The sequence below is a fragment of the Drosophila virilis genome, chromosome 4 (assembly GCF_030788295.1).
Source record: "Drosophila virilis strain 15010-1051.87 chromosome 4, Dvir_AGI_RSII-ME, whole genome shotgun sequence".
Taxonomy (NCBI): domain Eukaryota; kingdom Metazoa; phylum Arthropoda; class Insecta; order Diptera; family Drosophilidae; genus Drosophila; species Drosophila virilis.
This window is the reverse complement of record NC_091546.1, coordinates 5,952,163-5,979,390: the sequence shown is the minus strand read 5'-3', so window position 1 is coordinate 5,979,390 and position 27,228 is coordinate 5,952,163. Positions and strand designations below refer to the sequence as shown.

General features: G+C 46.7%; 2 protein-coding genes across 8 annotated transcripts in view; one reads left to right on the top strand and one right to left on the bottom strand.

Annotated features, from left to right (window-relative positions):
- Positions 1-17,807, top strand: part of LOC6628274 (basic-leucine zipper transcription factor A) — a 22,554-nt gene extending 4,747 nt beyond the window's left edge. Inside the window, exons 1-4 of one of the 7 annotated variants that reach the window (XM_032438748.2) lie at positions 4,138-4,341; positions 11,331-11,477; positions 14,978-15,124; positions 15,500-17,807. In XM_032438748.2, the coding sequence (XP_032294639.1) occupies positions 4,324-4,341; positions 11,331-11,477; positions 14,978-15,124; positions 15,500-16,759 (1,572 nt within the window). In that variant the 5' untranslated portion in view covers positions 4,138-4,323 and the 3' untranslated portion in view covers positions 16,760-17,807. Of the gene's footprint in view, positions 1-4,135; positions 4,342-11,330; positions 11,478-14,977; positions 15,125-15,499 lie in introns of those variants that run through there. The other 6 variants (XM_032438749.2, XM_032438747.2, XM_032438751.2 and 3 more) reach the window with 6 other exon arrangements.
- Positions 3,083-27,228, bottom strand: btv (dynein cytoplasmic heavy chain beethoven). Its single transcript, XM_070209144.1, has 25 exons — positions 27,112-27,228; positions 26,664-27,007; positions 25,763-25,847; positions 24,905-25,034; positions 24,379-24,842; positions 23,791-24,319; positions 23,313-23,736; positions 21,343-23,252; positions 21,062-21,278; positions 20,749-20,994; positions 20,021-20,683; positions 19,772-19,954; positions 18,266-19,191; positions 14,176-14,301; positions 13,977-14,111; positions 12,671-13,592; positions 12,475-12,609; positions 12,293-12,406; positions 12,131-12,233; positions 10,590-11,045; positions 9,209-10,532; positions 7,434-8,737; positions 5,817-7,234; positions 4,595-4,894; positions 3,083-3,673 (listed from the first exon to the last, which is right to left on the bottom strand). Exons 1-25 carry the CDS (start codon positions 27,146-27,148, stop codon positions 3,392-3,394), a joined length of 12,777 nt encoding a protein of 4,258 aa, XP_070065245.1. The 5' UTR covers positions 27,149-27,228; the 3' UTR covers positions 3,083-3,391.

Here is a 27,228-nt window from a genome sequence, read left to right as displayed (position 1 = left end):
GGCTGTTAATTTTTTCAAAATAAGAGTCTTATTTAATTGTGTGCTGTTTTAAGTTCAAAAACCGAAACAACATTAAGGAAAAGAATAACAATTGTTTTAAAAAGTTCAATCCTAACTATTTTCAAAAGTTATTTAATCAACACAAATGCCTAATGATTAGCATCAAGCATCGTTTAGGAAAAGGCTTCCTTAAATTTCTTAAAATGTTCATAAGTCTCTACTTAGCATCCACCACAAAGTCGATTCAAATATATAATTTTCTGGCACAAACAATCGGATAGTTTGCTGTGGTAATTCTGATACACTCAATTGGCCAACTAATGAAGCAGCCCGCACAAAAGCCAGACAATGGATATGTATTTGGGCCCATGTCATGACCTCTTGAATCCGACCCGATGTCCAAAATGGGTTATTGAAGTGGAAGAGCCCGCACTGTGGTGGCCACAGATTAATCACATTAGGTAGGCCTACAATTATGGCAAGTGTAGGACCTTTCAACCAGAGCCGACACACACACACACACACACACAGACAGTTAAATGTCAAATGCACATACATATGCATATGTCACATTTGCTTTATATTTTAATTAATTTGTAATCCTTGACATTGAAGCTGAGGCGACTGCAATTAGAGGCAGCTGTTAAATGTGTGCTGCTTGGCCAAAGGATTACAAGGATATCCATTTGTCTCCAAGCATTTATCAAACGTCAACACACATGGCCCAAGTGGACAGACAGATACACACAAACACACACACTCACACGCAGCCGCACACCCGCGACACACGCCTATCAAATTCTAATTACACATCTGAAATTTAATCATCAAAGTTGGCTACAAACAATTCCCAATGTCTTTCAGTGACGAGATTTGCATAATTTAGGCCCGATTGGGTTAAGGGAAAGTTTCAAATAGGTTTGAGCTTATTTGAAATGCAGGAAAACAAAACATTTTCTTAACTTTAAACTTTAGTACGCCATTAAGTTGTTGCTCGCAACGAAGGAATAATACTTTGGGATAATATCTATGCTTCAATCACCCATCATTCAGTAAATCACTCGCTCAATCTATCAATCAATCAATCAATTCAATACATATACAGTGAACACTCTCTTTATCGGACAGCGATCTTTGGGTAATTTTTGCCTGCTCGAGAGAGTCCGTCTAAAAAGGAGCTTTGGATTGATTGGCCTAATTCAAAATGGTTTGAGAGAAAATGTCCGCCCAAAAGGGATGTCCGCTTAACGGGAGTGTCCGCAGGGCGAGTTTTCGAAAAATCAAATCTGGCATGTTTCAAGCCAACAATTGGCATAGGCTCTTATCCTACTTAAATCAAGTCAATTCAGTCAATATCTAAATAAAAGACAATAAAAATCGGTCTTAAATATTTGCTTATCTTAAGATAAACCTAATTTCAGTATCTTGTTATGCTCGTTCGCATTGCTCGATAAGATATGAAAGCGACTTCTTTGGTAAACCTGCCCAACCCAAACCCCTCCACCCCTTACCCATCCACATCTGTATCTGCTATAATTTCCGGTTGGCTTGTTCGTATTATATAATTTATTTATTGCGTATCGCATGGCAAAAACTAAATGCTAAGAGAATTATTTACAATTTTGGCCACGCCCACAGCGTTAGTAAATGTATTTTTGGGGCTGCTTTTGTCATTTGCGGCCGCTTTGATTTGTGTTTTTCTAATGTACCAAGCAAAGGCAATTTGTCTGCCACAGAAGTGAATGCCCCCCCCCCCCCCCCTTCCCCGTTCAGCTTTGGAGGCGCCACCCTTTCGTGCCACTTGGCTGACAAATTGTGTTAATTTGCATATTCGAAACTTTTGCCTAATTGAACATAATGCCACTTAATTAAACTTAAGCAACTTTCGGTGGGTGTGGGACGGCGCAGGAAGCAGGGGGATGGGGCAAGCTGAGAAATCACCGTTGGTAAACATCTTGGTAACTAACTAGCTGCTTGCAACCAAATGTACGAGCAGCACCTAAAACTGTGCCCCAAACATTTATGATACACTCGAATTATTGTTGTGTTTGCTCTCGTTGCTGTTGTTGTTAGTTTGTGGCACTTTGTGGTTGCAATTAGTTGGAAATTTACAGATTATGACGAAGCTAATGTTGGGACGAATGCCCAAAGAACCCACAACAATCTGCACACAAGCTAAACACACACACACATGAACTCATAAAACAATTAGGCATTTTGAGTTTTGTGCCTAAATTATTTAAAAGACAGTTGAAAATGGCAAATGTACTTAATACTCATTAAATTAGTCTAATATAAAGTGTAATACTGTGAACACTCACTTGGGCGGACAGCCCCAAGAGCAGTGTCCGTCTAATAGAGAGGCAGCGGACGGAGCCTGACTTAATGGTTGGGTATCAAATGTCCGCCAAAGAGAAGTGTTTGTTAGGAGAGTTTACTGTAGCCCTATAAAAAATCCCTATCATGTTTAGCATGAATGACAGACTGACTGTCTGATTGACTGACTGATGGACGGACTGACTTATTGACTGACGGACCGACTGAGTGTCTGATTGAATGACTAACAGTCTGACTGAATGACTAACAGTCTGATTGACTGACTATCTGATTGACTGACTTATGGACTGCCGGCCTCACTAACTGTCTGATTGTCTGCCAGATTAGCTGTCTAATTGACTGATGGACTGACTGTCTGATTGAATGACGAACATTCTGATTGACTGACTTATGGACTGACTGGCTTTTTGGTGGAGGGTATTATAGTACTGTCATTAAATGAGGGAGGCATTGGAGACATCGCCAACCCCATAAAATATATATGTATATACTAGATCAGTATCAAAAGGTCAGTTGATATATTTCTACGCGAGCTAGTCTCTTAGCAGATCGTTTAATTAATTGACTAAACTAAGAAAATTAGAGTTTGCTATTTAGAGCTTAATTCTGCCAGAAACATACATAAACCTATTTTATTTTACGGTTACTAACTTAATTAAAATATGAATATACGATTCTGAATTTATCGAAAGAAAATAAACTTAAAATTCTACGGTTATTTAAACAAACAAATTATTGATCCATAAGTTATTTATTAAGTTAATTTGTATATATTTTATATACATGTCAAATGTACCGAAAGTTGTCAAAATTATGTCCATTTATATATCCATTTTAGCGACAATAAAGTAGGCTATATATTTCAGTCAAAAACAAAATCAGGTTCCATTTTCCGATCACAAACATCTGTGTAAATTGTGCTCTCAATTCAAAATTTTGCAATTCTAAAATGGCTTTTCTGGACATATTTCTTCCATTATACTTCTACAGCGGATTCTGCATATTCGTTTATCTGATTGATTCATATTTTTGGGATGAATTTCGACAGACGTCTTCAGTAATCGTCAACTATTAAAGCAGTGCCTGCTAAAAGTACCTGCTCCGCGGTGGCGCCACCAAGTTCCAGTTTTAAATGACAGATCAACTTATCCCTGCTGGCCCTGCTGTACAGTGGCAGTGTTATTCTCTCGTCGGAGTGCTGCCTGTTGCTGGCAAATCGATCAATTTTCTTGAATTTATCCGCATTAGCAGTCTGTTCAATATTTTCTTTGATTTTATAGGCAATATAAAATGCATTTGGAGCGCTCGTATTTAACATTTGTGTATTTCCATCCAGCTGCATGCATTTCAAATAAATAGTGTAGTTCAAATTCGTATTAGATTCCATTATTTATTTAGACAGCAACCATAACGATTTTAGTCTGTGCACGCACCAGAGCCGGCGAATTTGTGACAACACTGTGCAACACTTAACGAACGTGCTCATTTAACGAACATGTGCTCACTTAACGAACTATGCACTTTATATAAGCAAAGCTATGCTCCTCACTGTTAATGCATAAAAATACTTTCCCAGTGAGGAGCAATTACGTTACACAACTTTACGAAAATACTTAATATTTAATAACTTAAAACGTATTAAATATTTAGAGTGCACAAAAAAAAAGTTTAATAAATGCAGCACAAACGAAAACATTTGAATTATGAAACAATGCACATACATCAATACGTGCTCAAATGTTGCTACTCAAAAAATACTTGCGTTAAATAACAGTTAACATAGCTGCTGTGCAGCCCTGGCACTGCGTTAACAGAGCGCCGGAATGTCAATCAAATAAACAAAAAGAAGCGGCGTGAAAAAAAGCGAAAAACTGCAGCGAAATCAAATTCTGCAGTAAATACAAACTAAATGTTGTAAATAAAAACTAAATATAATTCCAATCGAGTGGTAAACATACAGAAAACGCCAAACTGGAGACGCATTTTATGGCCAAGATGGGCAAGGTAAGCAAACAGAATGCGAAGAAAAAAGCAACGAAAAAAAAAACACGAAAAACAGAAAAAGACAAAAGAGCCCACGGCCCGAGCACAGAAAAGAGACAGCGCTGAGTGACAGACAGCCAGACAGCCAGACGAGACAGCCGAATGGACGGACGGACGGACGGACAGACGCACGCATCAAATCAAAATGTGAGGCGAAGGCGCCAGAGCAAAATAAATTAAATATAAACCAATGTAAAAAGGGCCAACGACTCACCCTAAGCGGCGCCAGCTTCAGCACCGATGTCTCGGGATCTGCAACTCTGTTGTTAATACACTGCAATCGCAGTCGCTGCGTGGAGACGCTCAGCTTGCGCGCTTGCTGCAGCTTGAGGCAGGCCAACAGATTCTCACAGTTGTACACATGCACCAGATTCAGTTCCTCAACGAATTCCAGCTGCAGCTGCTGCCTGTAACGCTGCTCCGCCGCCTCCGCACGCACCAACAGGCCGCGCAGGTAATCCGCGGCGCTGTTGCTGCTCGGACCGGGCCACAGCTTCTGCCAGCTATGCGGCACCTGTGGGAAGTTACACGGGATATTACAACGAACAGGAAATACTCTTGGCAGACATATGACTAGACTAAGGTCTTCTAAAATGTAGGCCCGATTGTTGCTATGTCAGCTATAAACTATAGAAGTCACATTCTGATCATATTTTAACATCTGTGGCAAGTTAAGGGTTACTGCAACGAACTCTAAATACTCTTTCGGACATTAAAGGTTTTCTAAAAAGTGAATTATGCTAAGCCCAATTGATCCTATATGCTTTAAATATCTGATTCTGATTATATATCAAGAACTGCGGGAGTGCTACGGCATATTACAACGAAGTTGAAATACTCTTACCGACATTTCTATATATGGTTTAAAGAAAGATTTTCTACAAATCGTCCGATTCTTCCTGTATGCTATAGAAGTTTATATGTGGAAATATTTAAACACTTGTGTATTATAGCGAATATGAAATACTCTTTGACTGTTTTGCAGTGCGTCTCGACCTGCTTGTTCCTATATTCTATAAAAATCTGATTCTAATATTATCTTCGTATGTACATAGTATCGGAGTAAATAGTGTATAGTAAAGCTCAGATTTTTCTTAAGATCTCTTAAAAAGCAAAGTTCCTATGGGACCACAATATCCATAGTAGAAAAGAGCTCAGTTTTGACCCGATCGTTCCTTTGTTAGCTTTATCGACTGCTCTTGTGATGCTGATCAAACAGGTACAGTGAGTGCTATACTAACGGACAGCTGCCTTTTTACAGTCCTAATATTTTTCTTATATACTTTTATGACATATTCTTTAAGTGTTCGCTCCATAGAGCTTTCACTGTGCATATGTTCTACACAATTCGCAACTAACTCAATGGGACTTTCATAAATTTGATTTCCTGCCTACGTGCTCCTTATTCTCCCTACCTCTCCCCCCGCTGCACTCACCTGCTGCTCCGCCAGCGCCTGCATTGTGCTGGCATCCACATCCGCTGGCTGTTCGGCTGTGCCCGCCGTCTCCTTAAGCCAGTTGTGCAGCTGCGAGAGCAGCTGATGCACTGCTCGAAACAGCTGCGCACCCAGCTGCAGCTCCGCGTGCACAAACAGCGTCCAGGGCGTGGGCGTGGGCGTGGACGTGGTTGTGGCCTTGCCACCGGCCCACGCCTCCTTGGCCGCTTGGCTAATGCTGCATGCGCTGGCCAATTTGCGCCATAGGCTGAGCAAAGGCTTGATCTGCTGCTCCAGGCGCTGTCTGGCATTGGACGTGGCCAGCTCGTTGCCTGCTGCCGCTCCGCCAAATTGCAGCGCTCGCAGATCCCTGACTATGAGACGCGCCTGTTCCATTTCGCGCCGCTGCTGCGCCTGGCTAGCCAGCCCATATATGCGCGGCTCATCCACATCCGGCAAGCGCTCCACTGCCGCATGATAATCCTGCAGCTGGCCGCTTGTGGGCAGGGCGCTGCCCAGGCCCAGCGGCTGCCAACGATTGCTTAGCACATCTGCACAGCAAAACTGCGCCAGATAGCTGTTCAGTATGTCCACGTCGCGTGCATTGTTTAGGCGCCCGCCATATGCCACCGCCTCGCACAGGCGCTGCAGCAGCGTCCAGTCGCAGCGGCCGCTGATCAGCTGCGCATCTAGCCAGCCGAGCACGCCCAACGCCGCCTTCAGATCCGCCTCGCCGAACTCATAGTACTTGGACCAGCCTTGTGGTATATATTGACGGCGCTGCTGGAGCACAGCCTGCAGCAGGAAGAGCACCAGTCGCATCTTCAGGCATTTGGCCGGCAGCTTGGCGGCCAGTTCCGTCTCCAGGCCGGCATAGTTCTGCAGCATGCGCTGCACCTGCTGTTTGAGGCCGCGCGGCTGCTCGTACCGCACCTTGAGGCACTTGTAGACAGCCGATTCGCTGAAGCCGTGCGTCGACTCGCACAGCAGCCAGAGGCGAAAGTCCGGAGATTTGTGCAGCTCGCTTAGCTCACGCTCCATTTGGCCCAGCCACTGAGGCACCAGATGCACATTCTTCACGCACAGCCACTGACCCTGGTTGGCCGCCTGTCGCATGGCCACCAGGGCACGCTGCTCGCTGCCGCGTCCGATGGCCAGCTCCACATACTTTTGGGGGCCCCATTTTTTCAGTGCCACGCCCCTGAGCTCTGTGGCCGGATCCAGTTCGGGCTGACTTATCATCAGTACGGGACGATCGCAGCTGCTCTGCTCCAGCAGCTGCTGCACCGTCGGCTGTGTGGCCGCCTCTGGGGACAAGCCCAGCAATTGGCTGCTCGCCAAACGCAGTTGAGACACCAGCAAATCGGGTCGAAAGATTTGGGACAAGAGCACGCGCTGAAAGGGTGCCTTGATGTGGGCTGTAAAATTAACAAAATATTAAATCCAGGAAGAACCTTGGCAGTCAGGAGTCACTAAATCATTCTTGCTTTTTAGATGAATCTCAAATTTAGGGTGTCCAGCTCAGACGGGTTCGTCTTCGTCTTCGTACCCGCCCATTAGCAAGATTTCTTTTGTCTTCTAACCCAATCAAATGATAAATTTGTTACATTTACTTACGCAGAACATCGTCCGTTTGCTGTTCGATAAAGCCGCGCCACACATAATCCTTGTCCAGTTGCAGCTGGCCACGCAGCTCCGGCAGCTGTTGCAGCAGCTGCGCTAGCTTCAGCTGCGCCTCGCGGCTGATGCAGTCAGGCAGCCCGTTGCCGATCAGCTGTACGCTGCCATCGGCGCTGCCCATGAAATTGCTAATAAACAGTTCCCATTCCTTGACGCCAAGCGCAGCTCCAAAGGCTTGGCGGCAAACCCAAAGGGCCAGCGTTAGCTGACTATCGCGTGGTGTGGCACGCGCCAGATGCAGGTAGACGCTGCGCACGAGACGCTCGTAAAGCTGCTGCTGCGACTCCTGAGCACGCAGTGCGCCCAGAAAGAGCTCGATGTAGACCAGGGCGGACAGCTCGTAGCCCTGCGTGAGGCCGGCATAAAAGTCAGCCGACTGTACGCACAGTTCGCGTAGTGCGCCAAATTGTGAGAGCAGCGTCTGCTTCACCTGGCCGCTTTGCTCCAGTGCAGCATCAATTTCGGCGCTGCTGCGCTTCACCTCATTCAGGCTGGCCAGAAGTGGCTCGTTGCGCAATATATCGCCCTCAGCCTTGGATAGTTGCTCCAACAGTTTGTCCTGCAGTGCCATGCGCTGCTTGATCAGCTCACCCTCGCGCTGCAATAGCTCAATGCGTTGCTGCTCCAATGCGGGATTCTTAAGCACAATCGCCTTGGACATGAGTTGATCTGCCAGGCCGGTAGCGGTCACTGTAAAGCGCAACAGATTGACCAGACTGCGCTGCTCAGGCGGCAGCTGCTGCTGCAAGCGATGCGAGTTGCTGATTAGCACCAATTGGAAATCCTCGTGGAGATCGACCAGTTTACTGGCCACCGCCAATTGGCGCTTATTGAAGCGCACATAGACGTGCCCCTGCAGCAGCTCCAGCAACGGCGGACGCAGCTGTTCGCAGTCCATGACCAGCAGCGTCTTGCCAAAGCGCACGGCCAGCTCCAGTTGATAGCATAGGCGCTCGTTGCCCTGCGTCGTCAGCTCACTGGCTCGTCCCGCAGCACGCAAATGCGCGGTCAGCCACTGTGCCGCCGTCTGTGTGGGATCGAGCAGCAAAGGCACTGGACAACTGCCAAAGGGCAGCGACAGCATCTCCCGCAGCAGCGCGGCGCTCTCAATGATCTGAGCATCGCGCGCCAAGCCTTGACTCTCCCAAATGATTTGCTGCTGCTCGGTGACAAGGGTTTGGCGTAGATCAAAGCCTGTTCCGGGCAGCTGAAAGTCCACGCTCATGCGTTTTATTGAGGCGCTGCGTGGAGGAATGAGAAATAGTTTAATATACCAGACCGATCATTATGTAATTAAAAATATTATTCCTGCTTTAGTTTATTAAGGCCAAGATTTTGATTAATTCCACTTACAATGGTGAAAAATGAGTGGAAGACTACTACTTGAACTTATTATTTAAAAAAAAATGTTTTGATATAATTATAATTTGGCGATAAACCTTTGAAAATTTTACCCTGAAAAGTGGAGTGGAAAATTTCGCATGAAACTTTTTTCTGATCCGATCAACTTTTTTCGCATTTTGTATTAAATGCTCTAGACCGGACATTGTAATTTTTGTAATCAAAAGTTTAAATTGTTTAAGACCGATCGGCTATGCCTGGTCACATTTTATCAATACGATTCCAGGCATATATTTAGAAATCCACCCCTACGGGTGGAACCTAAGTGAAATTCAAATTTCAGCTAGTCTGAATTAATTTTAGTTACTCACCCCCGCTGCTCTACACCCCAGCTCGCATAGTAATTGATGGCCAAAGCGACCAGCAGCATTTTGCCGTCCAGTGTTTTATGAGCTCGCTTCAGCTCCGCCAACTGCTCGCTCCAGGTAGCATACTCTGCGCTTAGTTTGCCCACCAGCAGCTCGGCGGCCTGCAGTGTGGCACCTGCCTCCTGCAGCTTTAGCTCAAGCACGGCCGCCTCTTGCGTGTAGGTTTGCAGCTTTGCGGATAACTTCTGGACACGCTTGTCCACATCGTCCAAGCCGCTGGCCAGCTGCTCCATCTCATTCTCGGCCGCATTTAGATTGCGCTGCAGTTCATTCTGTTCCCGCTCCAGCGGCTTGATGCTCTGAATGACTCGCGCATAACGCACGCTGGCTTGCACCCAGGCGGCGAGTGGTGCAGCTGCTGCTGAGGCGCGTTTGGCATTCTTCGATTCGTAGGAGTCGCCCTTGGCTGCGAGCAAGCGCTCCACGGCTTGACAATTCTCGGGGCTAATGTGCGCCGGATCCAAGGAACGTATATCCTCCTTGACGCCACGCTTTGCCAAAAATGTTTTCATGCTGTTCCACGAGGTGTCGCGTATGCCCATCAGCCGCAGCACGCCCTCCAATATGTCCCGCACGGCTTCAGGTGGTGCGCGCAGCGAGCGTATTTCGGAGAGCGCCTCGGATTTGATTTGACCCACTGCATTGCTGGCCTCCGCCAATATGGGCTCCACCTCGGCTAGTTCCTGTTGTATCTCGCGCTGTCGCAGCTTCAGCTGCTCGCTGCTTTGCTGCGTCTGCTGCTTCAGTTCCAGCATATTGGACTTTTGCTCATTTGCATTGTGCATCGTGGCTGAGATCATTTGCAGCGCATCATTGGCCAGCTGGCGTTTCTCACCCAGCGCCTGTTCCTGGGCCGATGCATTCGACTTTAAGGTGTCGACAAGCGCATGGGCAGCGGCTAACTTGTCCACGCCCTGCTGCAGCTTGCCCAGACGCTGATCAATCTCAGCGGCGGCATTGCTATACATATGATAATAACTACGAATCAGCTGATAGTAGCGATGCGCCGGCTGTTCCGGCGGCAACTCCTCGGCCACGTCTGAAAAATGACTGCAAACAGGCACTTTGCCACGCCCCGCAGCCACAGACGCCTCATTGAGCAGCTCGATGTATTGCTTTGGCAGCATGGTTAGAGTATCCCGCGACTCTGGCCGCACATAGAGCATATCCATCTGGCGATGCAGGGCTGGGCAGCTATTAAAGTACTGCGCCAGCTGTGGACTACTCGGCTCCAGCACGAGCACCAAATGCAGATGCTCTCGAGCGCCTGTAAATCATATTCATAAAGAGTACTTTTTATTTATTAGCTGTTCATTGCACTCACGCTTCATAAAGTACGCGCCCAGCGACTCCTGATAGCCCTCCAGCTGCGCCGCCTGCTTTAGCGCGCTGGCCACCGTCTCCAGATCATCGCCAAAGAGCTCCAGAATTTCACTGCCCTCTAACAGTGCTTCAATCGGTTTCAGTATGTCGGGCACATAGTTGAGCCAACTGTGTTCGATCAGCAGATAGCACATCTGCTGCTCCAGCGCTGCCGTCTGCATGGCCAGCTTGAGATCGTTGTAGAATTCTGTTAGACCATAGCTGGCGCCGCCCTGTATTGTCAATACTTTGGCCTGCTGCAGCGTGGCAGCCGCATAAATGGCATCCAGGTGTCGGTCACCGGCCTCAGCCAGAATAAGCAAATGTGCATCGTTTCTGGAGAGGATGCGTGCCACTTTGGCCGTGTGATGTAGCAGCTCTTCCGTGATAGGCGATGAAATGTTGTAGTTTTCGGCATCTGAAATAATAATAGCCATATAGAAAACCAATTATATATATATATCTACAGCCTTAACATTCGTAAGCTATCAGAGTTTAAGTGCTGTCAGTTAACAGCGTCACTTTAACATAATCCACTCTGTAAATATACTGAACATTAGCTAATACTCCTTCACGCATCGGCATTGAAGTTGTCTTCACATTACATTCGATACATTTATTTCCTTTTCCACTTTAAACATAACACGTTTTGTGAGTCGAAATTGTTTCTGTTATTTTCTACCCGTTCTCTATGTACTTGCAGTGGATGACCCCCGAAGAGGAGGCACGCCAAAAGTTCATCATGCGGGAACGGGATCGGGAGAGAAAGCGCATCAAACGCATGAATCCCGAATATCGACAAATGGAACGTGAGCGGGATCGATTTCGCAAACAGACGCCAAGGCCCAGTGTAGTTATCCCGATTCATATTGCATTGTTCTTTTGTTTTTCCTTACTTGCTCTCTGAACTGCTCATATCTTGAAACCGCAAAGATTCAGCGACATCATCTACTCAGTTCCAAGGGAAATGTACAACTTCAACTTCGATGCGTGACTCAAATAGAAACTCTAGACTGGACAAGAGATAGATATGTTGTGGACAAGTCCGATTGATCAAGTAGATCACGAGTTCAGGGCTTTAACTTTTACTCTTAATTTTTGGAGGTCAAAAAACTATAAACAGAAAAGGCAGAAAAGAAGACCACGTGAGGTAGTGAAAAGGTTAGAAATATTTTATATATATATACAAGTAGGATAAGTAACAGATAAATAGATAGAATAAAGTAAAAAATTTGTGTAATTTGAGAAACTACTCAGATTTAAATAGAATAATTAATTAAGTTCAGATGAAAGATTTTCAATAATTCGTTAGAAAACTCGGAAATCGATTAAGGCCTTTAAAATGATGTTTATGAAGGATAAATATATAAAAATACAGGCAAAATGTAAATATAGGATTAGGAGAAAACGTTGAAAGCTCAATGAAATGTGAACTTAATTAAGGCGAGGACTTTTCGATAAAAGTAATGATTATATATTGCCCTAAATCTTTCTACTACTTACTGCAAATTGTAATTTGCCTGTGTACCTCCTCCAGCCACTCATCATGGGTCAGACCATGCAGCTGTCCTTTCGATTTAGGCGACTTGGGCACAAAGTAGATTTTCTGTCACGAATTTAGAACTATTAACAAACATGAAGTTGTGGGGTCAAGCTTAAACTCACCTCTTTGCCAAAGTATTTGCGCATAGTTTGCTTCAATATCGTCTCAAATTGCTGAACATGCTCCTCACTGGCCAATCGGTCCCTAAACATGCCCAATAGCTCGCAGTACAAAGCCTACACACCACAGGCAGAGCAGAAAAAAGTCAGACGGCAATTCAATTAGCCCAAACTAAGCCACTTACCTCATTGAAGTCAGTCGACGGGTAGTAAACGAGACCCGCAGTTAGCTTCATAATGCACTTGGGGCTAAACTGATAATGCAACTGCTGCTGCTGCTGCTGCTGTTGGCCAGTGGAGGCAGTAAAAGCGGCCTGCAGCTGCAAGGAAAACGAGATAAACAAATCAGCAAAGAGCAAAATTCAGGTACAATTCCTTTACCTTTTCGAAGCACTCCATTAGGCACTCGCTAACATGCTGTAAATTGATGGGACTGCCGCCGCTCGTTGCCCTGAAATGCGTATGGAGCAAAGGCTCGAGGCGACACTGCACGATGGCCAGCATATCGGATGGACTGGGTCGAGCCACTCGTACATATTGATTGATGGCCAAGTAACGGGGTGAAATTTTTAACAAATTGCCGCTAATGGACGCACAAATTTGTAGCCCACTGACGCTAATCCATTCCAGATTGTCCGCATAGAAGCCGCCGCGTTGCACTAGCTGCAACAGCAGTTCCACAATCTCACAGGCGCCCCAATCATCCAGCTGGCATAGATCTAGATTCTTCATGAACAGCAACAGACGCGATTGTTTGGGCCTATATTCCCGCCCCCGCACGCCGCTTACCGTGACACAGTGCGTGCGCAGCGTGTGCAGCACATAGCCAGCGGTCAGCTGTGTGGAGCAATTAATGCTGGCCAGCTGATAGCCCGAATGCTCCAACAGCGCCTGCTCCAACAGCAGCGTCTTGCCCGCTCCACTGGGTCCGATGAGCATAAACGGCATAGCCCGACCGGCGGGCAGCTCCAGCAACGAGCTGATGATGTTTAGATACGACTTGACATAGCCCGTGACTATTAGTTGACTATCCCGTTCGGGAGTTTCCATAACCCCCAGGGCATACTGCTCCAATGCGCTGCGCTGCGGCTCATAGTAGCTCAGCTCTGCATGATTGGGCTGCGCCACGTACAGATTCGCCCGCTGCAGCACCAGCTGAGCAAAGTCACGCTGTCGCTCGCTGGGAATGTAGCCAAGCATTGCACGCAATGTGGCCGCTCCATACTCCTCAAGGCTCTGGCTATTGTGCAGCTGCAGCAGCAGAGATCGTAACACACTGACACGACTTATGCCGGGCATCAGACTATTGGAAAAGTAGAGGGTTATTAGATGATGAGATTTTAGTTTATCTAATTGTAATAGTTCACATTTGATGAAATTTTGCACGCATTTAATAGAGAATTCTGAATTCAATGATAACTGATAAACGAATTTATCTCTTAATCCTGAAATCAAGCATTCATGCTCGAAATTCATGCCACGGCAGTATTTGTGATGCTATTTAAATTCTTGAAAATGGGCCTATGTGGACTCCATTTAAATATATGAAAGCATGACCTACGCAGACAACCAATATATATATAGAAATATATTGTAGGTCAGCGTAGGTCAGGTTTAGTTAATTATCATCTATCAAGGATCATTGACTTAAATTCTGTTTGCCCATTCAATACCTTCCCCTACGTACCTCAACAAATTTTCACTTTCCAGCCATTCGAAAGCTGTTTGGAAATTTCCATCAATGTAGCTTTGCAGTAGATCGCCATATGGTTCCTTTTCAAGCTCATGCTTAAGCATTTCCTTTAAGGGATAATGATCGTAGCTTTAAAAACAAATTAAGATTAGTAGACTGTGACTTGTTTAGTTGTATTCTGAAAACCACTTACCTCATGTTCACAATGCCCATTCGGGATATAGTTGCCGGGGAGGCGTGACGCACATCGTCCGTTTCGAATATAAAGTTGACATTGTTGCCGAACTGTATGCGCCAGCCGGAGGGCAGCGTTAGGAGTCTGCGAAATGTTTCAAGATATGATTGGTTAACAAAAAACAACACACAAAAATACAACAGAAACAATTTGTAAAACCCTGCTTTTGACATGTATATGTCTAACGGCTGTTAAGCACATGTTAAACTGACGCTGTTAATAACAGAAACGAACACATTTGCTTAACATTTCTTAATATATAGTTTATTTTTTGATTATTTCGACTGTTTAGGCAAAATAATTTCTAGAATCTCCCAATATGTTGTTTTATTGAGCTTTCCAGGGATTTTCTTGACATGTTTATGTTTAATGGCTGTTAACGGGCATACATGTTAAACTGGCGCTGTTAGTAAAATTGATAAAAGAGCGCCTTTTATGCTCAAAATTTGATTTAACAGTTCTCGCTCGCTCGAGTTGATCAAAGTTAAAATAAACAATTTTAATTTGTTAATATAATTTACTTAATTTGAAATGTTATGTATTTGGAGAAAGCACTGGTTCTAATTTCTAAAATTTCTTCAAATTGATTAGCCTCAGACATATACATGCTCAGCTGCACAAATTCTATGCCATCTTCTGTTCTGTTCTGTTGAACTTTGCTTAGCGCTCTTTAGGGCTGTACTTTAGTTCTGGTATTTAATACTCTCTGCTCAGGCGACTGCTACAAAAAACAAAAACGCTTCCCATCTCTATATTGCAGCTGATGACACCCGAGGAGGAGGCGCGCCACAAGTTCATCATGCGCGAGCGAGATCGAGAGCGAAAGCGCATCAAGCGCCTGAATCCCGAATATCGGCGTATGGAGCGCGAGCGCGATAGATTTCGCAAGAAGGCACGACGTGCTAACGTAGCATTTTTCCAATATATATTTCTAAATTATATATATAAAACACAAGTGCACACACACGAACACAAATACACACACACACACACACACACACACACACACACACACACACACACACACACACACACACACACACACACACACACACACACACACACACACACACACACATACGCAGACACACAGACAGACAGCACCAGCTAGTTTTAAGTAGTTGAAAATATTGAACCTGGGTTGGGGTTTACTTTAGTTTTTTCGTTTGTTAAATTTACCACACGACTGCTGACCTTCAATACAGAGTACAATATCCCCCAATTGCTTGAGCCAGCCACATTGTGCTTTAATAAGTTTTCCCCGCTTCTATTCGACTTTCAGTTGACGCCCGAGGAGGAGCTGCGCCAGAAGATGATACAGCGGGAACGGGATCGCGAACGGAAACGAATCAAACGCATGAATCCCGAATATCGCCGTTTGGAGCAGGAGCGTGATCGTGATCGAAAGAAGGCGAGACGCGCCAACGAGGCGTTCCGGCAGCTGGAAAAGCTACGTGATAAGATACGCAAGGAGCGTAAGAAGGGTCTCCTGGTGACTGATCCCACACAATTGCCGCCCGAATTTGCGGGCATTATACCGCCAGTGCCTGTTGAGCCTGAGGTGATTATATCGACGCCGCAGACACAGCAACAACAGCAACAACAACAACAACAACAGCAGCAGCAGCAACAACATCAGCAGCAGCAGCAGCAGCCATCCACACACCACCAACAACAACAGCAACAGCAGCAGCATCAGCTTGCCGCAGCAGCAGCAGCGGCGGCGGCAGCGCATCAGCAGCGACGCCGCAACATGTCCGCCCATATGCCAATGGCGACGTCCGGTCTGAACAGCGCCACGCTGACGCAGCTAACGGCGGCAGCGGCGGCGGGCAATGCGGCCATGCATACGCCCGCTGGTCATGCCACGCCCACGCATCTACAGCAGCTGAATAAGCTGCAACAACTGTATCCGCCGCCCAGCTTTGGGCATCCCGCCCTGCCCATAGCCGGCGTCACGCTGATGCCACAGCTCTGCCATCCCATATTGCATCAGAATTTGGGCGCCACACTGTATCCGGCGCCACCGAATGGCATCAAGCAGGAGTACGGCCAGGATGTGAGCAGTTTAAGCGCTGCAGCGGCGGCCGCTGCTGCCACAAGTTCTGCCTCGGCCGTGGCCGCCGCACAGGCGGCGGCGCTGGCTTCGCTGCGGGGCGGACCGCAGCAGCAGCAGCAGCCGCCGCCGGATGAGCCCGATATGGCGCTCAACCTGGAGCCGGAGATAATATTGCAAACGCCAGCCGATGTCAATCCCGCGCAGCAGCAACAACAGCACCACTTCAATGCGCACCAGCAGCAACAGCAGCAGCAACATCATCTGCAACAGCAGCAACAACAGCAGCAGCAGCAGCAGCATTGCAACATGTTCCAGCACATGGCGCCACAGGCGCACATGCAGCACATGCGTGCCGCGCCGCTACCGCCACCGCCCACCGTGGCGCTGCCACCGCCACCGCCGCCGCCGGCGACGCATCAGCAGCAGCCGCCACAGCCGCCGCCGCCGTCGCAGCAGCAACAGTTGCAACATGCGCAGCAATGAGAGAATTATGCACTCGACTTTAGTTCTTAAGCTCAACTAGCCACAAACGCATTTCAAATTTCAATTTCATGTTTATTTTTTTAAGAGTGAAGAAAGTAGGCAAGCGGGCGGGAGTGTGTACTCACAGGTTGCAGTTGTGTGCGAACTAGTTCGGTGAATCAACTTTGTTTTAACTAATTATGCGAGATTTCTTAAGCGGATTTGCAAAATGTGCTTAAAATAAAATTAAGTTTAATTCTATTCACAAACACGTTTGAGAATTCTGGCATATTTAGTCATAAGAAGCTAAAGTGAACGGATTTCGTATGAACTAAACTAAATTAGTTTAGATTTCTTAGGTGCTTGTGTTAAGGCGAACTAGCCAATTAGAAAGTGCCAGTTCAAAACAATACACAAATGTATATTTATTTACTATACTAAACGAAGTTCTCTAAATTGTTCAAAAAAATTGACAGCTAAGTAGCTGAGGGAAGCTGGTTCCCTAGAAAATCTTGGTAGCTATTTTAATGAACCAGCTCCATTGAACCTAAACTCAGTTCAGCAAAATTTATACACAAATTTATATGTATTAGTCATACTAAATTAAGTTCTCTAAATTGTTCCGAAAATTGACAGCTAAGTAGCTTATGGAACCAGCTTAGAGCAAATTGGTTGCAAATTTAAAGAACCAGTTCAATTGAACCCAGACTTAGTTCAGCATAACTGTTAACAACACTCTTCCGCTGGCGCGCACACACACACACACACACAAAACAGACTCATGTTCAATTTAAGAATGGAGAGAGACTCTTTGACGTCATTTATAAAATGACGTTACGTTGTGTATTACACTTACTACGTTACGTTACGTTACGTTATTGTTTTAGTGGGCTTCCCTCATTTTATATCATCGTTTTGAGCATTTCTAAGTTATAAGTACTTTGTTTTTGGTAGCTAAGTGATAGGGGATGCATTTGCCCATCCGTACAATACAATACTTGCAACATTAAGATACGATACGATATATGATAATTGATATGTTTAAAAATAATATATATATCACATACGATATATACATATATTATGATATACATGGTCATGGTATATGACAAGCCGCAAATAGTTATTACGAATTTATGCGCAGGTACGAGCAAAATATATTAGCAAAAGCTGTTGCTAAACACTGAAAGGAATCCTCTTTGATTTGAAAATAACTTTCACTTATGCAAATGGAAAATGGCCGGAAAATTATGGTAGTGTACATCTAAAAATGTTTGAAAGCCCCTAACTTTTGTTAGAGATTCTATGAATTTGGAAAATCGATTTGAAAAGAGAGCTGCAAAATCTGATCAAAAATTGGTTTTCCTTGATACGTATTTAAAAATGAACAAACACTCAAGACATTGAAACTATTTAAAATCCACCATTCAGAGTGAAAAGGGCGTGGAAAACTGTTGGAAAATTTCAAGGGAAAAGTCTGGCATGCCAAAGTAATGCTATATTTATATATCAACAATTAGTACTCACTTGTTATCGTCCAGTACCGAGTTTAATGCCTCAATCCACTCGGGATCAATGCTGCCATCGCACACAATCCATGAGCGCACGTGCGACGGCTCCTGATTGACCAGCACAGCCGTGTGGGTGAGAACGCCGTCTAGCCACTGTCGCGTGTCCGTGTCCAGTCGCCCCAGCAGTTGCACACGACTCATCGACTTGGGACTGATGGTGTGCACGCGCAGCTGTGTGCCAGTCGTTGCGGTCAGTGCCTGACGCAGCAACAACAGAATGCTAGACTTGCCACAGCCGGGTGGGCCCACTAGCACAACGCCCATGCGCTTCTGGAGCTGTTCATGCAGCTGCAATGCCTTCTCAATTTGCCTGTCGTTGGCACAGAGGCCTAGTGGAGCAAAGGCGGCCGTCAGTGCCTGATGCAGCGGCGTCAACGGTGCCTCAGAGGCGCCAATTTCCGGAAACACATTTAACAGCAACATTTCGAAGCACTCAACGTCCTGTTGCGCCAGCTTGGACATGGTTGATGAGCGCAGACAATGGACAGCAATGCGCATTTCATCATTACCAATCGCCGACGGACTTGGCCTGGCATCCGAATGCTCATTAACGGGCGTTCCCGCTAATTGCGCGCGCAGTCCCTCGCCGCAAACGAGCAGCACTGTTTTCAGTTCGCGCAGTCCCCAATCGTAGTGCCGCTGGGCGGACAGCATTTTACTGCAAAGATCGAATAGCTCCACAATGCGCTCCGCAATATCCGCTGCAGCCACAAAGCCCTCCACGAACAACATGACGCGTGCAATCTCGCCCGGCTCTGGCTGTTGCATGACAATTGGTCGAAAGAGCGCCTGAATATTGCCGGGCAGCTTCTGTCTCCCACCGTATTCGCCACCCGCTGGATTTAGGGTCACAAAAATGCCGCAGTGCTGGTTAAGCTGAACCTGTTAAGAGTATAAATCGCATTATTAAAATTCTGATTAATAATTAAATAATGATTAACCATACAACAATGATCTATCATTCTAACTATATATGGATTTATCAATATTTCAATCCATTAGTCAATCACAATACATCAGATTATTAATATTACAATCCGACCATATATAATCTTATATTAATACATCAATACAATTAATGAATCCATTAGCGTATCAATCTATCTATTCATCAGTCTATTAAAATATCAACCCATCAATATCAATCAATTTCTCTACCACTACTTCAATATAACAGTCAATCAATCCTTTGCACAATTAATACATAAATTCATCAACCTATTAATATATAAATCCATGAATGTATCAATTAAGTTTTCTATCATTTCATAAATACAACAATCGAACAATCCCTCAGTCCATTGATTGAAAAGTACATCAATTCCTAAAATCTATCATTTTCTCAATCTATCAATCTATGTTTGCCATTTGCCAACAGGCAATGGGTCTGAGACCGGCAAGTTGCTTCTAACTTAACCCCAATTGAAATGAACCTTGTGGCCGGCCATTCATCATGTCTCACCTTGCGGTCGCCAATCTGCACGCTGTCCGCCTTGTCCTTCAGGGCACTCTGGATGGGCTGTATGAGCATGGATATGGATGATAGAGTTGCCTCCTGTAGCCTATTGAACTCATCAAAGCAACCCCAGGCGCCGCAGCGCGCCAAACCGGTAAGGATTAGGCTCATCGCTTCAGTGTCCACATTCTGCAAGCGCACGCACACACAGTTCCGACATTATGACAAATTGCAAATGGAGGCGTGGCAACTCACCTCATCGCAATTGAAAACCAAAACGAGACGTCCCAGCATACCTCCTAGCGCCTTAACGCATTCCGTTTTACCCGTGCCCGCTGGGCCAAAGGGATTACCGCCGAGGCCCATGTGCATGGCCTGTGTGAGTATAAGATAACATTTGTGCGTCAGACGTGTGTGGACCAGCTTATTGGCATGTCCCAGAAACTCGTAGGCGTATTCAAATTCCGCATAAACCATGCGCACCCACACCTGGCGTGCATCCTGCCCGCCGCCCAGATAATATCTCAGCTGACTCAGCCAATGCCAGTCACTGGTGTGCATTACATTATGCTGCTGCAGCTCCTCCAACACGCCAACATAATGCACCAGATCCAGCAGTAAGGCGCTCAGCTTAAGCCATTGCAAACTGCCGCCTGTCGCAAGCTGTTTCATGGCCGCCAGATGAGCTATTTCTGCTTTGAGCTGCTGCTGCAACTTGGCCAGCGACATGCCCCCAATGGCCTTTTCCGTCTGACGCGTAAAGTGTAGGGCACGCGCTGTGGCCAGCACCTGGCTGGCATATTGACGCAGCAGCTGCTCGCTGAGATTATCGCTGGAGCCGTTGGTGTTGTTGTAGCACTCGTAGATCTGGCTGCGCAGCGTCTCCTGCACGGCGGCCACTAGCTCGTTAAGCCAGCGCTGTCAGAGTTACAAACAAGAGAGATGAATCGATAGCTTAACATGTTTACAGCCCGCTCGCTTACCTCAATGTCGCCCGTCATATTGACGGCTTGGCTCAGGCGCAGTTCATCGCCCTCGGCGCTGTGCACGGCCAGAATTCTGTAGTGGCTGCCATTGGCTGTCTGTTCTATGCCCAGACTATGACAGCCCGGAAAGAGTTTGCGTATGTGGCGCTTTATGATGTCCGCATCCTTCGACGCCTGACCCAGCAGCTCGAGCAGATCGTCGTCGCCCAGAAAATAGAAACGCGGAAATGAACTGCGTTTGTCCTGTAAAGAGATAAAGTGGTGAAAAAACATTCTTTTTAAATGTATTAGTACTCATGCCCTCGCTTACCGTTATATAGCTCATCAGATTTTGCTGGCAACGCGCCAGCTGAGTTTCCAGCGCATTGACAATGGTGCTTATATTGTTGATCTTCAGCAGGGACGTCACGCGCGGATCCATTTGTATCTCACGCATCACATAGCGAAAGTCCTTGTCGATGCGCTTGAACAAGGCGTGCTCCTGCTGTAGGGTTCCAGCGCCAAAGACAGGCTCCAGGTAGACCCAGCTGTAAGTAGGCAAGGCATGGTTAAAATTGCCAAAAGGATATCTTTATCAATCAACTAACTAACCGTCGCTGGGAATGGCTCAGACTGGTGAGCAGCACATCGAGCGTATTGAGGCGACTCTCCCAGAGACCCGCCTGATCTGAGAAGCTATCGAAGGCGGCCGAGTTTTTGGCCGACTGCAGCAGCGACTGGTTGTCGCCAATCTTGTTCAGCACCTCCTGATAGTCCTTGATCAGGCACACAGGCTGCCCGGTGGCATCCTTGCGCTCAATTAGTTTGAGCTGCGACGTCACCGACCACTGATCAAGCTCCACGAGCGCCTGCCTGACTATCTGCTCCGATGCTGCCTGCCGCACAATGTTGCCAATCTCCGGTGCAGCTGCCTGCAGCGCACCCATGTCCTCCAGCAAATCCTGCAGCTGTATGGCATGCAAAGGCTTCGAATGAGTTCTATGCAGCAGCTGGAATATAATTGCCCAATGGCGTTCGCTGATCGCATCCGATTGCAGCTGCTGGAGAATGGGCATTGTGGCCTGCAGACGCTCCACCTGCTGGCGTATGCGCTTCGAGGGTAGATCAATGGAGGCGTGCACCGAGCCCTCCCAGCGCGCGATGAACTCGTTGAGCACATACGGACGCCGTCTATAAATGGCCCAATCCTCGTGCAATATGGGCTGCAGTTCGTCTAGAAATGTATCATACACCTTCCACTGCTGTGACTGCTGCTCCAGCTGGGCATCGATGGCAGCAAAGGGAGCTAGTGCATCTTCGGGAAATTCCATGTTAAATTTGTGACACTCGTCAAGCAGGTGCTGCTTCTTCAGCTGCAACTGTTGCCAGTGAGCGCGACGCTCCTTAAAGAGCTCCAGGCTGGCCGAATCGTTGGCCTCCAGCTCGGCTATGGTGGACTCCCATCGCAGCAGAAACTTGTCCGCCTCGTTGCGCAGATTTTGCAGCTGCGTGTGCGCCTGGGTTTTGATCATGTCCACTTGACGCTGCAATATGACCGCATGGTTCTCCAGCAGCGGCTGCAGTTGCTCCCACTGCAGCATGATGGGCGCCAGGGCGGTGACACGCTCCTTGCACCAGCCCGCCAGGCAGGCATCCTTCTCACGCACCAGCCCCAGTGTGCTGCTGATCTGCGGCAGCTCGCTCATGATCTTCTCATACTTCATGCCCGACTGACTGATGCTGCCCTCGTCCATGGGCACGTTCTGCAGGAACTGCAGCGCATTCTGCAGAAACTCCTGCACGGCGCCCACATCGTTGAGTATCGATGCACGCAGACTATTCGCGAGCGCCTCCCAATAGCGTCGACTCAGGTATTCGATGTCGGTGCGCAGCGGCAGAACATTGATGACAATGCAGTCGATGGACTCTTCCGATTGCTGCAGCTTGGCCAGCTGCTGGCTGAACTGTTTGCATGCACGAAAATTGCTATCCCAATCGGCGGCTTCGTTTAGATGAATGCCGCACAGCTGTTCCACATCGACACAGCCCAGCGCTATCCAGGGCAGCCAGATGCGTTTGAAATCCTCCAGCTTGTCGAACAATTGTGTGGCACGTGCATACAGCGGACCAAAGTGATGGCGATTCAGCGTCACCATGGTCTGAAAGAGGGCGGCGCTGTGCTCGGACAAGCCTCGAAAATTGCACGGCCGCTCAATGAAGCGTCGCAGCTGCGAAAAATACAATTCGCGTATCTCCTCCTCCGGCGGACTGTAGCAGAGCTGACGCTGTCGCAGCACCAGCTTTATATGTATATCCGGCAATTTGTTGTTCATGTCAAGCAGGCCGAGTATATACTGATACTCCAGCACCTTGTACAGCTGATGGTCCCAGTGCAGCTTGAAGGCATCCAAATTGGTATAGCCCTGGCGCTCGAGTGTGGCCACCAGTTCGCGCAAATGACGCAATTCATCCTTCCACACTTGATTTTGTGTCAAAAGATCCGTGCCCATGAGCTTCATGACCTAGAATAGCACACAACTCAGTTAATTTTCCTTTCTTTCTTTCCAGCAGCCAGAACTCACCGTGCGCTTGGCCTGCTCATGATAGCCCACCAGCAGTGTGTTGTCTGCGGAGAGCTTGGACACTGCCCCTTGCAGGATGTTCACATAACGCTGCACCGAGTCCTCATCCTGCCAGGCAACCGTTTCGCTCTGCACCAGACGCTGCAGCTCTAACGCATTCTTCAGCATAATTGGCCGCTGACAGGGTATCATGCGATCGCCAATGGTATTGTGGAATGTCGCAATTTGTTGCAATCGTCGCGCATAGCACATGTACTTGGCGGCGTGTGTGGCCGCCGAGCGCACTTCGAGGGGCACAGTGTAGCCCAGATTCTCGAACTCGCGCACATCCTGGCAAAAGGTAACCAGCTTGGGGTTAAAGGTGACACGCATCAGCTGACGGCCCTCCTTCTCAAACTTGACAACGGCCTGATCGTCGCGCAGCCTGTACATATAAGAAGTATGAAAATGTGAGCTGCTTTAATAGATGCATATTTACTTAAGTTCTCCACTTTTTACAGCTGTGGAGCATTGACCCGACCAGATCTCGAAATTGGCGCGCAGCAGCGATTCGGTCTCCTCCTTGATCTCCTGCACCGCTTTGTTGACCTTATCGAAGCCCTCGCGGCCACTTATCAAGTGGCTGACCTTCTCGATCTCCTGTATTTGATACTGCACCACCTTGAGCCAGCGGCACTCGTTGCATATGACCGACAGGTGACCCGTATCGGGCTCCATATTCGTGTCGGTCATGGCCTTGCGCAGATCCTGCAAAAGCAAATGCAGCGATTGCAGGAATTGCTCACGCTCAATGCTGAGCAGCTCCAGTACGGCGGGTCTTTGTATGAGCATCTCGTATTTGGAGAATATGAAGATGACCTGACGCGGATTGCTCAGATGATGATGCAGCTGCGACTTCAAGGCGGCGGCCATGCGCTCATCAATCGGCTGCAGCACCTGCTCGAAATGCTGCAGCGCCTTGTGCCATTTGGCCTGACCCGAGGGCGAGGTGTCGAATATATTGAAATCTGTGGTGAAAGAGCGCAAGCTGTTTGCATGCATTCAATGTGAATTCCCAGCTACTCACCATTAAAGGCCGCCTGCTCCTGGAACATCTCCTGCAGCTCGGCATCGTTGAGCAGCGTGGCGATTTGCTTGTACAGCTGCTTGATGTTGCGTATCTCGCCGAGGCGCTCCTTGAACTGCTGGCCGCGACGCGGCACATGCGGCTCACCCAGCCAAGGATGCTTCACATAGTTGGGCCAAAAGAGGCGAGTCAGCGAATCGCACAGCTGCATCCAGGCATCCACAGTGTCCATGCACTGACTCATCAGATTGTTGACATGATACGAGTTCAGACACCAAATATCCTCCGCCAGCAGCTGCACCAGGCACGCCTCCAGCAGCCGATTGCCCATGATGTCCAGCAGATCGGCCATGCGCTGCTGCGGATAGTTGTACGGCAGCCGCCACAGCTCGTCGAGATTGTTGTGCGCATGATCGAGGAATTCCTCGATGCGGCTGCTCGAATTGCCGCCGCTGTCGATGGTGCTGCACGTTTTTTGTTGCTTATAAAATTAACATAACTTTCAACAATTTGCCAAAGTACTTACCTAATTTTCTGCTCAATATTTTCCAGCAGGCCAATGAATACCTGCGCCGTCTCGCGATCAAGGCGCGAACTAGACTTTTGGCCCAGCTTATGTTTCCAGTATTTAATCTCATCTTTTATGCTTGTTATGCCTGTAATTATGATTTTTCATAAAAAGCACGCGCCAAAATTACGTAACACGCGCGCTTTAATAGCAACTCCCGTTAGATTGTGAAATTCGCTAAGCCCAGTGTGACCAAATGCTGCACTGAAATGCTGTGCGATAGTTGATGCGTTTCCAATAAGCCGCATTTGCGAGCGTATTATATTATGCCCAAGACATGCCTTTACTTTTCGATTATGACTTTCTTGTAAGTATGGGTCGTTTAAAGGAACATAATAACTAAGATTGCCAACTTTGGCGTAGTGAGTACAGCTCATGCAAAGCAACAGTGCTTGAGATGTGGTTTTGTGAGTATGCTGCATTTGTGATTTGACTACAGTGGATAAACTTTATTTTGCCTGATGCTGCCTATCGATAAGCGTGATCAGCTTAGTGTTCGATAGGCCAGTCTATCGCGTTTGTTGGAATCTAATGGGCATAAGTGCAAATAAAAGTGTTTGTTTTTTGTTTTTTTTGCAGTGAAAATAAGTGCTAAATAGTGATTAAGAAAGTGAAATGGAAGTGTAATGAAATGCTGAATGCATTAGTGTATTTAATAGCAATGCAGTTTGTGCGTCTAAAACAGTGCGAACCGCTGCTGAACACAAAAAGTCGCAAGCGTGGAAAACCCAATTGGAATACTTGGAATATTGGAATATTGGATTTTGGGTAAGTTTGAAGCATAATTATGTAATACTAAGTCAATGCTGCGCTTACCGCTCTGTGGCAAACCCAATGTGGAGCCCAGCGAGACATGCAAATTCTCCAAGAGGCCGCTCAGCTCAGGACTATATTCGTTGCGCTTCAAAAGAACATGGATATAGGATATAAAGTAATATATAAAACAAATTGCATTCGGCATTGGCAAAATGAAATTGCAAAAAGAATTGAATTATGTGCAAATGCGATTAAAATGCCGCTTGCAGCAAACCACCCCACCCCTCTCCCCCCGCTCAGCGCCTACTCGAGAAAGTGGATCTGGGCAAACAGCAAAATAATTTAAAGTCCAACTGGAATTAACGTATAAACTACATACGACTACGAGTTCCAATCAGATACAGTGAGCGCTCTTCTAAGTGGACACCTACGTTTTCTCACCTGCTTTTTATTGCCAAATGTGCGCTAAGAAAACGAGATAGTCAGCTTAGCCTCGGCCCGCCGAAGATTGAATACCCTTGTAAAGATAACCCTAATGTTTGTGAGAATAATAAAGCTACTTTGATATAGTTATCCGATGTCGATAAAATTTCGCAATATAGATAAGGATCATAGTGAAACATATATATCTGGATATTTGGAATATCAAAAAAGTTGTCCAAGCTAGAATCTACTCTTCTACTCTAAGTTCCTATGTAAACTTTATGATATAGTGGCCAGATCCTATCGATATATGTACTGACTGCAACAGAAAGACGGTCGTCTCTTATTTGATCTCCAAATTATAATACCCTCTGCAAGGGTATACAAAAAGTGTATAATGCCACATCTCTGAGCCCAGACCCTGGTTCAAGCCTTGCGTCAGACATTTTTCAAAATTTTCCATAAGTTTTGTTCAGGATATAGCTGTTCGTCTGTCGAGCTTTTACTGTATATAGTTGATGCACGTGTGGGAACTTACTCGGGCGGTGGCATGGGGCGAAAAGACACGTGAAACGGAATTGTAAATGGATTTAACCAGGCCACCCTCCAGTGTTAATATGCCCAACGGTGGTTCGACATCTCCTCCGTGCCCGTTGCCGTTGCCGTTGCCGTTGTTGCCAGCGCCATGTCCCACCTGCGGCACCTTGTAGAAAAGTAAACAGACTTCGTCGCTGGGTATGCGATGTTGAAATTTGATTTTGCCATCGGATTTATTATGCACGGCCGAGATAACCGTGTGCTCCTCCTGCTCTAGAAACTCCAATATAGTCGCTGTTTGTTCATCCAATTCCGTGCCCGGAATGCGCGCTGCAAAATATTCAACTGGGCGGCGATATAAAAAAAAAAAAGAATTTAGAGCAGAATTGCAAATTTTATAGTTTTCCGGCCAAATCTTTAACATGCAACTTGAACTATCTTATTGTTACCCGATGTATTTATTATGAATTTTGTGCGCTGACTCATCGCATTATATATCTGTATATTATATAGATATAGATATGTTTTTTAACTTTTGCTCTGCCTCGTTTGCACTTTCAGTTTTC

Excerpts from the sequence above, each read along its gene's own strand:
- btv (XM_070209144.1), bottom strand. The coding sequence starts at position 27,148 with ATGAGTCAGCGCACAAAATTCATAATAAATACATCGG. Across the intron at positions 24,843-24,904 it reads AATATTGAGCAGAAAATTAG|CACCATCGACAGCGGCGGCA; the intron begins GTAAGTACTTTG and ends AAAAACGTGCAG. Across the intron at positions 12,234-12,292 it reads GCAAATACTTTGGCAAAGAG|AAAATCTACTTTGTGCCCAA; the intron begins GTGAGTTTAAGC and ends AATTCGTGACAG.